General features: G+C 31.6%; 1 protein-coding gene across 2 annotated transcripts in view; it reads left to right on the top strand.

The window, feature by feature from the left end:
• The window catches only part of nompC (no mechanoreceptor potential C), a 37,025-nt gene that overhangs the window by 3,555 nt on the left and 16,764 nt on the right, over positions 1-16,706 (top strand). The window contains exons 1-9 of one of the 2 annotated variants that reach the window (XM_040708416.2): positions 8,425-8,608; positions 10,967-11,416; positions 11,484-11,600; positions 11,671-11,874; positions 11,932-12,037; positions 12,096-12,292; positions 12,344-12,442; positions 12,497-12,590; positions 12,940-13,154. In XM_040708416.2, the coding sequence (XP_040564350.1) occupies positions 11,042-11,416; positions 11,484-11,600; positions 11,671-11,874; positions 11,932-12,037; positions 12,096-12,292; positions 12,344-12,442; positions 12,497-12,590; positions 12,940-13,154 (1,407 nt within the window). In that variant the 5' untranslated portion in view covers positions 8,425-8,608; positions 10,967-11,041. Of the gene's footprint in view, positions 1-8,424; positions 8,609-10,966; positions 11,417-11,483; positions 11,601-11,670; positions 11,875-11,931; positions 12,038-12,095; positions 12,293-12,343; positions 12,443-12,496; positions 12,591-12,939; positions 13,155-16,706 lie in introns of those variants that run through there. The other variant, XM_040708415.2, reaches the window with a different exon arrangement.

The raw sequence follows: 16,706 nt of genomic DNA, 5'->3' as shown, positions 1-16,706 counted from the left end.
AAACCTAAGCTAAGCACTAGTAAATGCCAAGAATATCACTTTCTAAGAATGCAGATATGTATCTATAGTTAGTATTATTCTAAAATCAAAGTTCTTAGGCACAAAAATGACATAATATCTACTCGATAATCATACCTAGTAAATATGTCATGATATCATAGTTTTTGATATTGATATGTTTGTATGTATGTATATTTTACCTACAAATTTAATCGGCCTCAAGTATAAAGAGGCTTTAGTCTTGATTAGAAACAAGCAAATACGTAGGTATACCTGGTCTCTCACCATATATATACATAGACAATTTAATCAAAAAGTTGATAATTATCAGCTCCTCACGTTTCCACAGGAGAAAATTACCTTTTTCTCTACAACATGGATCCCTTTGAATGTACATAGAGACACCCCTAATAAAGATTACCTTTCATTAATCAACTTAACTTTTGGCAAGTAATGATTAGACTATTTTTCATTCTAATTAATATGAACAATGAAATGAAATGATTTCAACGCAATGATAGAGGTATTATATTAGTTGTTTGTTAGTACCTTGATTAGTTGAATCCACTTACTGACAGAGTATTAATTAACTTATTCCAGAAAACCATAATGTTACATAAAGGTAGATATGTACATAAAAATATTTGAACATGCATACTATAAAATATGCACTGGGTGGCTTTTATAAACAGTCTTATAGTTCATTTAAAATTAGTCAAATCTCAATGAGCCGATTAACAAAGTTTACTAATATATTCTGAATATTTAAGTATACAAAAGAGAGTATACTAAACTTTTTTTGTCCTTTTTGACCTATGTGAACACTTTAATATGGCAGTTTGTTCTGTGGTTTTGCCCCAAAATGGCTTAATAATTACTCGTTCTGGAAACTTCGTTGGTTTTTCTCTCAACTATTTCTTACATATAAAAAAACAGGGCCTGGAGAAGAGGGAGGCGAGCTATTCATGTGACATAGGGCCTAATGTTGTTCTTGCACTAGGATTTCACATTCAAAACAATATAAGTATGTAGATACCACACTCTGTTGGAAGCTAACCACTTGGTTTATTTTCACTCCTTCTGCAGTCTGATGTTTCTCTCGTGCATTTATGGAAGAAAAAGATAAAACTAATTTTGTTAACACTGACTCAACTAATCATTGTTATGGTATCAACTGAGGTGTCAATCTTTATACCATTATTCATATTGTAGATTAAAATAGGGGACCGTTTAAAAACTCCGCCCTAGAACTCCTTGATAACCTATGAAAGCTTTTATTTACATGCAAATTCTCTCTATAAATCTTTTAATCTAATACAAAAGACCTTTTGGTTCAAAAGTGAAAGTTTTTGGTCTATTAAAAATTAGGAACATGCTCTTTATCAGGGGCGTCCGCATGAGGGGCTTGTAGCCCCCTCCCTCATTTAAAAAAAAATAAAGATTTTTTGTCTTGGGAAAAAATAATAACCCTTCAAAACAAAAATAAATATACCCACCAGACCCAGAAAATTTTTAATGAATGTTTTTTATTTTTAATTCCCAAATTTGAGACAAAAGAAAATTGAAATTTTTTAAAATAATTTGAACAAATGAAATTTTTTTTATGAAGACAAATTTTGACTTTGAAACATATTTAGTCATAGGATTTTTTTGATTGTTATTGTCACAAATATTTCTTAAAAGTGGGGGACAATGGCCCCTATGGTTCTAGCGCCACATTAGTCCCATCCATATAGCAACGTTTTTAAAACAATGCAAATATATATCAATTCATATGTTTGAATGGTTTGTCCTCAAGAATGAAATAATAGTAATGAAAGTTTGAGAAAAAAAAAAGATATGGTGGCCGAAGGCATGGGTGATGGTTACTTTAGCGCTCATTAACTAAAACAAACAAAGCAGTGCATATGCTAATTGCAAAACGCCTAAGTTAATTCAATTTTGCATCGTTTATATTTCATTCATATCTTAACATATACAGAATAAATATATGAATTATATACATAAGAGAGCAATAACAAACAAAAAACCGAAACAGTGCTCTTTCAATACATGGATACCCCTGCAATATTTCATTGATACAACTAAATTGTTATTTCTATGATCAAAATATCTTTACGATATACATCAGGTGGAATTATACCCCGTGACTATTTTTCACAGAGACAGTCAAACTTTGCTTTATTAATATAGATATAAAAATAAAAATGGTGACTGTAAAAAACCAGTAGGATACTTTCCGAACCACGAATGACTAAGTGGAACTATTCAAGTCTGTGAATACCCGGGGTTGGGGTCAAATTTGTAGAAAAGGATTTTTTTTATTAAATATGTCGTTCTAAGAAAAAAGTCATTTGTCGAATTTTGTCTTTTTTCACTATTCTAAATCATAATTGTCAGATTATGATTTTAAAAAAATACTTTGTTGTCAAGAAGAGAAAACCTAGTAAAGGCCTGGAAACGGATACTCCGAGTTCCTTTGGAGTATAAATAATTTAACTTCTAAGAAAGGATCAGCTAGAAGTCACCATCACTCTTGCAAAATTTCAGTTTTCATTCCCCAAACAATAACTCGTAAAACGGTCTTGTCAGATTCCTCGACTCTAGAAAGAGTTTTCAAATAAAAACGTTTGAATTGACTGTCTATGATGCAAAGTTCAAAACGTAAAAATATGCTTTGTTTTCCTAGGAAACATTGTCGTGTGGATTAGCCCTAATTCGTCCGTTTGATTCAGAGCCAACATTTTGCCAAAAAAACAAAACATTTCGAAAGTGATTCCAAGAGCTTTAAAATATCCATTACCTTAAATTATATGTAAATCGTCAGAACATAACAACTTACTAGATAAGTGCGAGGACTAATTAACATTTTTACGTAAGATTCGACTTCATACACTCATATATTCTCAGATCAGTGGTACACTAATTCGTTTATGTTCCAGTACTATAGTGGTACCTGATTCGTTTAAAAGGGTACTATGCTATATTGAAACTTAAATCGGTATTTACATACACCACTAAGTCATAAAAAAAAGACCCGCCGATAAGATAGCCCCTCAAGTTTATGTGCCGTCCTCTCACTCCAAACAAAATTGTCCTTTATAAAACAAGCAAGCATGAAAAATGTCCTCTAATTTCTGAACTAGCTACTACATATACAAAAATCGTGCGGACGCCATTGTAAGTTGATGTAAATTGCTTTGTTTCATAATTTTAGTCGAAAAAGTATTTAAAAGTACTGAAATACCGATTCCAATTCTCAACACAAAAGCAAGTTATAGTCAGATTTCTCAAAATTGAGCCTCTATTACATTTGCAGTCTTCTACAACACATTGTTAACTTCGATTAACAAATAATTCTTATTAACCGTCTGGATGTGTCGCAAATTGTACTTGAAGTAGGCAAAACTGATTTTTACCATAAACGAATGAGAAATGGATATATTTTATTTGAAAGGGGTCATATCAGGGATCAATGTATGTTTCTTAAATCTAATGAAGAGTTTAAACTATAAATACAATACTAGAGTATCTTAACTCATCCCATAAACTTGGATATAAAAACCATTATTGACTCAAAAATGTCTATGAAAAATTGGAAAAATCTCATTTTCTTGATTTGTGATTGTTTGTATGCAGATGCACCAGAGATGTTATCAAGTTTTTGACTATCTAATTTCTTTGTTTCTTTTCTAAGTCAAGGCCGCCAATAACCAGTTCCATCTTAGTATCAACCTTTCCATTATGTTCAAACATCATATGAACGGAAAGAGGGATATTGTAGTAACATCAAGAATTGTCTAGAATATATAATGAGGTTTTATGGCAGAAGAGATCATTGTACAAAATGTATAAAAAATTCCCTTTTTACTAAGATCCATAGTACATAATAAAAAATTGTTGTTTTCTTTTTTTGAGGATGTTACTCCTGAGCTGGCAAACTTTAAAACTGGAAAATTGGCACGCTCAAGATGGCTGACTACTGCTAATCGTTTACTCAGACTTTACAAAAGTACTCATAATCCATCAACAAACTTTCAAGTGCTTGTCAACTACGTACTTAAAGTCTACACTCCAGTGTGGTTCCTAATCAAGCAAAAAACGTCTTTTAAGGATGGACTTTTGCATTTTTTTTGAACTGATTATTTGCTCTAGACTTTTACCAGAAAATCTTAGGTCTGTCGTGGACCCTGTTATTGAAAGAAATGCTTTTTTTGTGCACCCAGAAACCCTACTTGTTAGTATGTTGTTTGATGAGCGGGACCACATTCGGGAGTTGGGATTGCGAAGAATAATAAAAGCTAGGGAAACTGAAATTAACACTAAAAGTAGAATATTTAAACCACCAAAAGTAAACATTTATGCAAGAAACTTCACCGAAAGTATTGTGTGGCACAAATGTCATGTTACAGCACCACCGGTTCTTCGAAATATTTCTAATAAGGACCTTCAAATCATGACCAAAAATAAGAAATTAGAAATTGTTGATTATCTTTGTCCCACGAAATCAGTGGAAATATGTGTTAAGCGGGTAACAGATGTTTCACAAAGTGTAACTAACGCTACTTCTAGAGATGGCTTTATAAGAAATAAATTGCAATTTCGAGCAGAAATGCCAAATTTTGGAGACAAAAATAAGTTTAAATTCTGAGTTTTGTCGTGGATTATAATCTCTAACTTAGTTATATTATTTCCCTATATTTTGGATAATTCATTTTAATAATAAAATACCTTTCAATAATATTCATTTTTGTATTCTATTATGCAATTAGTTTAATTATGGAAAAATGTAAATTTTTACAATGACTCGAACACCGGTAGAGCCCTCCAAAGGACGCAAAATTTTAGTGGAGTTGATTTTAATAATAAAATAAAATATAATTATAAAAGCTACGTATCGATTTTGATCAAACTTGGTACTAAAACTATATATACAGTCACAGTAAGAGGCCATTAGATTTTGAGAGGTCAAGATCAAATTTCAAGGTCAAGGTCTCAACAAAAAAGGACCATAGGCAGAGGTTTTGTGCTCTACCAAATGCCCATTCTTATTTTAATCATAAAATAACTCTCAAACCGAATGTCTAAAATAATACAAAGATGATTTTTAAATCTATGAAGACGTAAATTTTTCCAAAACTTTGAAGAGCTGTAGAGCCCTCCAAACGATGCTCAATTTTATTTATTTTACTATTTTCATAAATGGTGTAAAATTACGCAAATTTTGATGCCCCTTGAGTTTGCGTAGCTAAAAAAATACATAAACACGACATCCTAGCTATAACAAATCAAATGATTATTTATTACAGTGGGATTCGATGTGATCTACTTGAGTAGAAATTCAACTAATATTCTAAAAATCAATCTTTAAAAAAACCTGTAAACAAGCAAATTAAGAATTACAATAAATACTTATTAAAATTTATTAAAACCCTTTTTAAAATATTTTTATGATGATGCAAAGTCGTCTGAAGCAACCGGATTTCTTCCCCCGCAAAATTCCATGACTCACATCATGATTTAGGAACTTACATAGTAAGAGAGACATAGCAGGTGGAAGCTCCCAAGATAACACCTCTCAATTCATTTTCCAGTATAGGCTGATAAGTATTTAGTCGGCTGGCGAGGAGGGGTTTACATTAAAGAATTGCAAAGTTCAGGTCCCTTGTACCTGCAGAAGTTCCATTATTCTTCTTTGAAATTCCAAAAAGAACAAGACTTTAAAGGTATTTTTCTTACCCACTCGTCAACCCTTTTAGGTTGATGAATACAAATATTTAAGGATACAGATGGCAGGCTAGTCTACAAACACATGAAGGGTGTTATTATAGAGTTTTCCACACAGCCCTTGCAGGGACTAACATATTTAATACAATCTGTGGAGATTTGTAACTGCACGGTAAACTTTTTATCATGATTGATCCCCCCAGAGAAGACAACTCATAGGGAGGCACAAATCCTTACTATGCAGCTTCAAGAGTTCATTCACAGCTGCATCAAAGTTTAGGGGGCCGTCTTAACGTTCCACGAGCATGACATTAAATAATATTTTGAAGAATCAACAAAAGGAAATCCTATTCTTCCATTATTGAGCACTTCTTCTGACATTAAATCATATGATATTTATCTTTTTTGGCGGTATAACTTACCAGCAATTCAAAATCCACATCATTAAGTTGGTCTATGACGCACTCGTGATTATTTTATACTTCATTTTCTCTCTTCAAGAATAAAAAAATAATGATGATAGCGTTGGAAAATAAAAAATATATATTCTTGTAACAAGTACAAAAACCTTGGGACCTCTTCCATTATAATAATATTTTCATCCATCAAGATGTGGATATATATCTCTAATGCATATTAATTTTCATGTACCCAATCAATGCCAAAATATTCATTAGACAATTATAGCCATTTTATAGAGATTTTAACTCCAAAATTATTTGATTTCTTTCAAATATTACGATACTCTATTGTTGTCATCAAGCTATTTGTAATACAGTTTATCTTTAAATCCATTTAATGAAATATCTTTAAGATTTTTACGGGAAATTTCTCCATTTTATTTAAAAAATAGGGTTAAGGTCTGATTTAAAAAAATAATAATAATAACGAATAAAATATTAATTATAGATTTTGATTATTTTTAGGAAAAATATTTAGGACCTTTTTTTTTCTTTTTTTTTTTAGTATTTCTTTCCTCATTTTTAAATCCTTTTTTTTAAAAGTCGATGAATTGATTTAAAAAAGTCTCCGGACACTTTGGATATAATGTAAAAAGAGAATGTATCTGGGGGAAAGAGGGCGGATGTTCACCTTAAAATATATCCACTGCAAGTTCCCTAGATGGTGTCGTTGCCTTCCATTATAAGCATACAATCACGGTCGGTCTTAGCTATTGCAGGCCCTATGTACAACAGATTGGGTAGAGCCTAAATTCCAATTTGTGTAGGGATTTTCTTAACATTTTAACTAAGTTTTAAATGTAAAATATGGAACACTTTCATTTTTGAAGAAAACATATTTTAGAGCCCCCTTTTTGATAAGATCTTGTATAATAGTTATCAAATGAAAAAAAAAAAATGAATATTGTATTTTTTTAAATAACTTTTTTTAGGAAAAATTAAGCCTTAGTATGAGCCTTTCTTTATTATTAAAGTGTGTCCGTATTTCATTTATTCTTTCTCATTTTTAAAAATAACTTTTTTTTAGAATGGTAATTTCTCATTTTACTTGAATGAATTTCAAGTTATAAAATAAATTTTCTCAACCATCCATTTTTTTAGAAGATACATTTTTAATTTATTTTTTGAATCAAGCGCTAGACCCATTAGAAGTGCGGACCCACTGCTGCCGTAGTGGGTTTGGTGGCCTAAAGCCGGCCTTAAATACAATTTTTAATGTTAATAAAAACACTAAATTATCCATATTAATAAACCAAAGTTTGTCTGCTTAGCCACTATTTATGAGCTGACGCCTGATATCTTAGAAATGCGTGACTACTTGATCGAAGAAAATTCAATGTAGCAACAAATGTGTGTAGCTAAGGCTCAGAGCGTCATATCAAAAAAAAAAATAAACAGGGTTTTTATGTTATATTAATACATGTCTCACTTTGGATAATTCATTTTTAGTAACGAGGACGTGTAGCTTTAGCTCAACGGAGCATATCAAAAAAGAAAAGTGAAGTACTGTGCATCTATATTAACAATGGAAAGTATCTCAGTTTTTCTGTATGTGGAGAACTCATTTATAAAAACGAGGGTGTGTAGCTACAGCTCGGTGTGTCATATTAAAAAGAAAAGGGGAGTACATTACATAAAATAATTAATGTCACTTTAGTTGAGGCTTAGCAAGGAGCGTGTGTAGCTCAACTCAGCATATAAGAAAAGAAAAGGGGATTTTATGTCTATATTATTACTACAAAGTTTGTTTGTCTGCCTGTTGTCGAGGCTTAATAACCCCCTCCAGTAAAAAATCAACAATGGTATACTCTTGTTGAATACCAGTAATGTTTATACAGAAATTAAGTAGTTTTATGAACATTATTTATAATGGACATTACAAAGTAATCAGGTTAACAAAAAGTTATGTGAATAAATAAAATATTATGTACACACATTACAAGAAGCTAAAATATATTTATAATATATTACAGAATATATAAATCAGGTCTTCCTAATATTCTTAGTTAGTTATGTTAGTAGTAGTTGTACATAGTCTAAAGGTAATATTATGTTTTCTATACTATTATATACAAAAATAACAAGAAAAAGAAGAAAAAAAGAATGAAAAGTCATAGTGTGAGTCTAAGAACTTTCTAAGTTGTAAAGCAACTCTAAACCTTTATACCACGATTTATTTTTTTCATTATTTTTTTGTTTTTGTTTTTTCTTATTGTATATTCGACTTTTATTTCTTGTACATACATAGGTATAGAATAAGAAAAGCCATTTCTTAAAAAAACATAAACATAGTGTTGAAAAGAGAGTCAAGGAGGAATGAGAATCTCCCTCAAGTGTTATAGATATTTGATAGTGTCTCCATTGCACATAGCAGAATAAGAAACGTCTCTGAGCCAACCAATTAGAATGAAAGTTAAAAGGTACAATAATTGTATTAGTTCAAACTTGTTCAAGTTACTATTTTTTGGTTTGTAAATGTGGCCCGTCAAGACAAATGAATGCATGCTAGAATGACGTTTAAAGTAGCCAAAATTGATCATCACAATAAAAAAAATGAGATATTGACATATTTTATACTGAGCCTGTATTTGAATAAAGTATGTTTATGAAACATTGGCTTGCAGGTATATATGAAGTAAAAAAAAAAAATTCCTAGATTTTAGTTCAAGATTGTTTTGATGTAGACGTACTCAAAATGTAATAGTAAAGTAAAGTAATAGTATTGTATGATAGCATCAAATTTTGCCCTTGGGCTAATAAGATACAAGTGTAGTAGGTATTTGTTCTTATTATTAGGTTAATATCTGATAATAAGAACATAATACATAAAGTATAATGTATAACCGCGAATATGTGTTTGCTTATGAATGACGGAAAATAACTCTGAAGATTTGCTAGACTCAGAGTAAAATTGTGGATCGACAACAGAGTGATTCCTGCCCTATGTTCTTGCTTGATACGGATTGGGTCTTATATTGATTTCCTTCATCACACGACTGCTTTCAGCTTACTTTATAAAATGTCTAATACACGTCATGACAGCTTAGCTTCTCTTCTTCCAAGCAATCTTCAAATTGTCAGGATTACCAAATTAATTTTTGATGTCTTTTTTTTCCACATACCGAAAGTGCTTACGATTTACAACTCTAGTTATAAATCTTATTTTTGTTAAGGGATCAATGTTTTGACTTTATCCTGAGTTTCCCTAGTATTGCAGTATTGCATCTTTTTTGTTTTTTAACAGGGGGAGGGGGTTGTAATTATATGAGGTGAATCATTTTAATTACAAACTATTACTAAATAGTGCAATCATTACTCTATACTTTGTTGGTCTATTAAAACTACTTAATTATTAATTATATATGCAAGAATAATATAAGGTTGTGTACATTTGAACTTTATTATGTGCCAAAGAGTACTTGTCAATTCGTAACTTCATATGTAGAAAAGTTAAAAATTACAAATACATCAACCATCTATTGAAAATCCAATCATTGGTTTATCTTTGTCAAAAGTACAAAAAAAAAAAAGTGATTTATAGTGTTACATCTCTTTTTTTTTTTTTTGCTTACAACGAGTATGTTAATTACGATTGTTTCCTCTCATTTCCTCCGTTTTCGTAACATTTAATTTCGTCAATATTTTGTCAAGAAAGAAAATGTTGTTTTAGCCAGACAAAAGGTTCATAATAAAATGTTTCGTTTCATCTTTATCTGGTAATCGTTATGCTAAAAACAAGCTATACAACGAAATATTCGCTGTTTGCAACTTGTACAATATCTGACTTGTACACAACATATTAGTGGGGGAGGGCTGGAGGGTTTGTAGCCTCCCCCCCCAAAAAAAAAAAAAATAATAATAGTCCTGCGGACACCCTTGTATTATATAGTATCCTAATAACTCATGGCTTTTGGTATTTCCAAAGCATGTTTTTTGCTTATCAGAGGGAACCGAATGAGTAATAAGTGACAATACCTAAAAACAGACATGCTGCACATACCATATACATATATGTATCAGTAGAGAAAAAGAAAAAAAGGACTTTCAGTTCTTCTTTTGATTTTTGAGGTTTCACAATACTTTGTTAGTAAGATCCTTTTGTATGAAGAGGTATAGAAAGGTGTGTGTGTCTTTATTTGTTTGTTTAGGATTGACTTTATTCAATATTTTGACTCTGTACCATTTTGTACATGTTCGTGATTTTGTCTCGTAAAAACTTTTTATATTTGATATATATATTAATTGATGGACTGTTTTGAAAATGTATATGTAATTATGGTTATGAAAATTAATGGTTTTTCCTTAACGATCAAGAGAGAAAAAGAAAGAAAACGCGATTTATTTAAGCACCCTCCTTATATTATAATTTATTTTTTATTCTTTTTGAATTTGTTTAGAGAGAAAGTAATTTACTTTTTATTTAAAGAACAACAAACTATTATAAATGTATGAACTGGAACACACACTCAGATCAGTTCTAAGGCATTTCTAAATTATAACAGACTTGGAAGGGAACATTTAAAAAAGAAAAAAGACAAAGTTATTGACCTCCATTCAAAATATTTATCAAAAATAAATAATATATATTTAAAAATATATAAATAAAACAATCAATAACTTTGTATAGTAATAAACTCCAGCATGTATTCTGAGAAATTGAAAAAGGAGGGAAACTTGGATCAAGGAAACATGATTAAGGTTAGAGATCCTGAAAAGTTCTCTATCCCTCATGTACTCTCCAACTTGTGTTTGATCTGATGTATCTCTTGTGCTTTTAGTTACAAACTGAGAATGAGGTCAAGTCTTCGGAAAAGTCCAGCAGCAGTAGTTCCTCATCCACTGGTTCTTCATCCATGAAAACCTCCGTCAACATGGGAAATCCAAACAACATTGCTAAGCGCATCCTTGTCCTTTCTCAAAAAGGAGATTGGTCTGGTTGCGAACAGGCTCTAAAAGCTCTTGAAAGAGTTGTTCAGGATCCAGATATTGAGAGCGGATCTGAGCCTCTGTCAACTACCATGGACACTGTAACTGGAAATACGCCTCTCATGTACGCAGCGATGGAAAACAAAACGAATATTTTGGAGAGAATGCTGAATCTTGGCTGTAATATCCATGCCAAAAATAAGGAACAGTATTCTACTCTACATTTGGCGTCGATGTATTCACGGGATGACACAATCAAAATGCTTTTGTCGAAAAAAGCGGATCCGTCCATTTCTGGAGGAGTATGTTTCACGTCTTGTTGTGATGCGGAGCAATACTTTACATTTATCGTAATCCTCTTCTTTTCAGCCTAAGCAACAAACGTGCATTCACTTGGTTTGCTCACGCCCAACCTCTCAAGCTCTTCAAATCCTACGATCCCTTATGACTGTTGCGCCAAAAAACGCTCGTCTTATCCCTGATGCCGTAAGCATCCCTTTCGTTCCCCGAATAAAATTATAATTAGTACTTTTCTTCCTTCTTTTTTGTGCAACAGGATGGAAATATTCCATTATTTGCTGCCATTGACTCTGGTAATATCAATGTCTGCAGAGAGCTTTTGACACAAGACACTGAAGCCCAAATAAAATATACGAAAGAACCTCTTAACGAGACAGTTCTGCATTTAGCTGGAAGACGCAAAGACAATGATCTCTTGCGGCTATTCATCGAAGGGGGTGCAGCTGTTGATGCTCGCAATGTAAGAATGAGTTTCATATTCTAATTTCCTAGCTCAATTACTATTTGTAATCAACAGACTGATGGAACCACGGTTCTTCACATAGCATCATTGAATGGAGATGAAAACATGATCCGCACTTTATATCTAGCTAGGGCCAATGCAACCATCACAGACAAAGAAGGTACATGAATGAACCCGTTTTATATATTGTCACATAACGCCCCTATTTATATATATAGATCGAACCCCCTTACACATGGCGGCGGAAAGGGGGCACACAGCAGTCGTAGAATTCCTAGCAGATAAATTTAAAGCCTCTGTTTTTGATCGTACAAAAGATGGAAGCACTCTCATGCACATAGCAGCTCTCAATGGCCATCCAGACACGGCCATGGTTTTGTTCAAAAAGGGTGTACCTTTATTGATGCCTAATAAAGTAAGTGAGTTGTGTTTTGGGGGTCTCAAAAATACTAATCTAACATCATAGAATGGAGCGAGGGGAATCCACACAGCAGCTATGAAGGGTCATGTATCCGTCATCAATACTTTATTGGCCAAAGGAGAGAATGTGGATGCAGTAACGAATGTAAGTGTTAGACCATATTATTCATCAGACTTTTTTCTAACTTTTTGAATTTAGGACAATTATACTGCACTCCATTTGGCGGTGGAGGCCGGCAAATCCGCAGTCGTGGAAACACTCTTAGGACATGGAGCAGCAGTACACATTAAGGGTAAAATGATTCAAGTTCATATATGTATAATTTAATTATGTAGGTCTCAAAAGCCTTGGAATATATTTCATGATAATGGTAATCTACGTCATAAAGATAATTTTTTTTAAATAATATCCTAAAATAAAAGCTAAATGAAAAGATTAATCTTTAAAGGGGCTATATTTAGGTTTTTATTTTTAAATATGAGAGTCCTTTCAATGACTTTGATATGCATGAAAGTACAATACATACCAACAACGTGTGTAAATATATATTCAAGATATAAATCTACAAATGCGACATTGTTGAATCCTGCTTTTCCTTAAAAATAGAATTAATTACAATTACCAATTGACTTATTGAATAGGGGGTACAATTGGAGAAACTCCTCTGCACATTGCCTGTCGCATCGATGAAGTCCGCGGAGAGAAATGCACTAAAATGTTACTCAAATCTGGTGCAGCCACCAATCTTCCCATGTCAGATGGTCGAGGCCCCTGTCATATTGCCTCAGAGTGTGGGAGCATCTCTGTACTCAAAGAACTTTTAGAGAATAATGGAGATCCTGGGAAGATAGATGAGGTAAGAGAGAATTTGAGAGCACAATATATACCATGTGTATTGTATCTAGCTTTATGAGTAGTATGTATGTTAGGGCGACAACATTTTGATTTCTAAATAAGAGCACATTTGGCTAAAAAAAGACATATAAAAAATCACCACCGCCGCTTTAAGAACCATAAGAGACATCTCCTAATTTATCAATACTTTTTTACAATGACAGCTGGGGAAAAATATCTACAGATACTTAGATGGGTCAGTCAAAATTTAGTCTAATTAAATTATTAGCAATTTTTTAATGGCAATATTAGAGGGCTATTTTCTTGCGGGCTCATGGCATTTGACAGCGATTGTAAAAATGAGTACGTAGTAATTACTCATCAAGGAATCAAATATTAATCATAGCTGTCAATAAAAAAGTTGAAAGTAGTTTGAGTTGTAAATATTTGAGAATTGACTGATTCTTCCCCCCCTGACATGTCATGCTGGCACGGTATCCTATTTATATATTATACATACCTTTTTATTTTGGTCATTTTGAAGCACGCTTCTAGCATTTATATACATATCATTTATTTCTAATTTAATCTTTTCAATTAATCATATGCAATGACTTAGTATGTTTATTATACAGGGGCGTCTGCAGAGGGTGGGCCAGAGGGGATATAATTAAGGAATTTCTCATTATTGCTAGAAAATTTAATATTTGATTTTGTTTTTTCAAAAAATTCAAATATTTGAAATTTATTTTAATTTTTTGAGAAGAGTTATGGATTTTTGAAGCTTTTTCAAAAAGTAATTTATTTTAAATTTCTTTCCAACAAATTAAAATTTTTGTGAATAGCTGTGTATTTTGATTATTTATCTCCAAAAAATTATATTTGAAATTTTTTTTCAAAAATTTAATATTTGAATTAAGATATTTTTTTCATATGAATTTAATTTTTCATAAAATAAATTTAATTTTTTAAATTTTTGATAAAATAAATTTAATTTTTTGAGAATAACTATAGATTTTTGAAATTTTTTTCACAAAAATGTTATACCTATTTAAAAAATTTTAACTTTTCAAAAAAAAATTTCAAATCAAAAACCAACCCCTCCCCCAAAAAAAAATATATATATATAATCCTGCGGACGCCCCTGTTATATTACTGCATTTATTAAATTTATTTCGTAAATGCAAGTCTTATTTTTAGACAATAGTTTTACAGGGTGGTTGAGGGAATTATTCTGGAATAAAGTGCCCAATAAAGTGTAAATACAATATGGTTCCCTAGGGGATGGTTAATCTTTTCAGTTTGTTGTTTGTAAAAACGACTACAATTATTATCCCTTGTCTTGGCCTCATTAAGTCTTCAGTACAATATACATTTTAAATAATGGTGTTGAGACTTCCTTTCTTAACTAGATACAATTATATTCAAAATATGATTGAATATTCGTGATTGCTCATACAAGACGGGATGTAATCAGTTATAATTGTAAGTCTTTTTTCAACTCAGAGTAGAATTGGGGATCGACATCGGTGTAATTCTAGTAAATATCATTGTTTATATCCTTTTCTCCCTCCTTCCTTTGTATCTGATCTAATGAATCATTTAATTGTCAGGGTTGCCATGTTGATTTTCGGTTTTTTATTTTTAAGATGCCCAGTCTATACTGGATTTTCATCATTAAATATTGTTTAATTAACACATTAAACTTCGTATGACGAAGAAAAGAAAAATTCTTACAGCCATGATTCCTTAATATTTACAATATAGGCGATATAAATTAGTGATAGCGTTACGCTATGAAATATATATATATCATGTCATTTAAGCAATTATTGTTCTTTGTAATTACTCGTAGAAAATAATTTGTAACAAATACTGTATGATAAAAAAAAAGAAAAAAACTTCATATGACGTTATTTTGCCGATTTACTCAATTTAGAGATACACACATGATGTCATCAACAATTCATCTATAGAATCAATTTCGGCTGAATTTTAAACAAGAAGTATCCAAACCGAATTTTTCTTTGGAACTGACCAAGACATAATTTTTCTTTGAGGCCAGTACAAATCAGTTCTGTCTAATAAAAATCCTAGTCGTCTCTACCCGGTCACAGATTTTCAAACCGAAGCACAATACTAATAAATGTACTTCAAATGAAAGGAAGTTTCATATAACACTATAAACCTGTAAGCGAAGGCTCAAATTATTACAATGACATAACATAAGTCCAAAAGGCCATTTGTCGACCATGCGTCATATTTTCATGGGGAAAAAAAGTATTTATTAGATTTAAATTAGGTAATTAATTATATACTAATATAAAAAAATCATGGGCCTGTTATATTCAAAATCACAGTTTTTAATAAATTAATTAATTACGTTATCAAGCCTTTTTAGGGTAAAGCTATACATTCAACTATTCGAATCTAATAAAGAGGTTTATTTTTTTTATCCATAAAGATCTTATAACAAATGCTTGACAAATGGGTTTATGAACTTATCTTGTGTCATTGTAGTAGTTTCTGAGATTATGAGGCCAGATTTTAGGGGAGCATTGACATCCTTATTGTAAATACGGGAAAGGGCATTAGGGGGCCTTACCTAACCAAAACTATGCTTGTGCCCTCTAATAATTAAACTGCAGAATTGTGACCACAATCTTGAATATTATAGATGACATCACTAGCTCATATCCATGATTATGGTTGCCAAAAATATTAGCTTCGACGATTTTTTTTTCTTTCTAGTTTGTAATTTTTATTTTCCAAAACTGATATCATTAACCTTTAATTATCGAGGAGGGAACATCTAAGTATACAGTACATGAGTTCATGGACAATGGAGAGAAATACTGATGATTGGTTGTGGATTTATCATTGATAATCCTTGTTTGACTCAGAGTAGAGTTGAGAATCAATATTGGAACAATTCCACTTATATCGTTGCCAGATACGGAGTGGGATTTGTGCTTAACTCCTCCCTCTTACGGTTGATTGCATCAAATTTAATCAAACCTGTAACAGCTACCTTCCAAATATTCTTCCAATTGTCAGGCTGATCACATAAATAAGACCTCCCGGTATTTAAAAACCGGGAGGTTTTATTTTTTTAAACTATATCCATGATTACTTCATTTATCAAAGATTGTTCAATGGGACGTCTTTTGCGTCTGATTCGGGCTTATTCTTAAGGTGTAGGGATGTCAAAATTTGGGGACCAATACATCCATACTATGTATATATTTATGTAATTTATATAATGATAGATATTATTCAATTATGGGTCTATATAAATCGTTCTTTGGTCACTGATTAAGCCACGTATACTTAAGAGTTCATTAATTTTATTCTATATGTTTAATCCACAAGTTACTTATTCTTATTTCAGCGGGTACTTTACTGCTTCAATTTTTATTTTTTGTATAATTGTTTCAAATCACTTTTGTATTTGCTTATAATTTTAAAGCAATTTGCATGTTTCTAAAAAGTAAAAATAATACAGGGGCGTCCTCAAGTTGTGGGCCGGAGGGGCTGGATCTCCCCCCTAAAAATAATTTTAGGTGTAAATTTA

Source organism: Lepeophtheirus salmonis, chromosome 3 (assembly GCF_016086655.4).
Source record: "Lepeophtheirus salmonis chromosome 3, UVic_Lsal_1.4, whole genome shotgun sequence".
Classification (NCBI taxonomy): Eukaryota; Metazoa; Arthropoda; class Copepoda; order Siphonostomatoida; family Caligidae; genus Lepeophtheirus; species Lepeophtheirus salmonis.
This window is presented reverse-complemented; position numbering and strand designations above follow the sequence as displayed.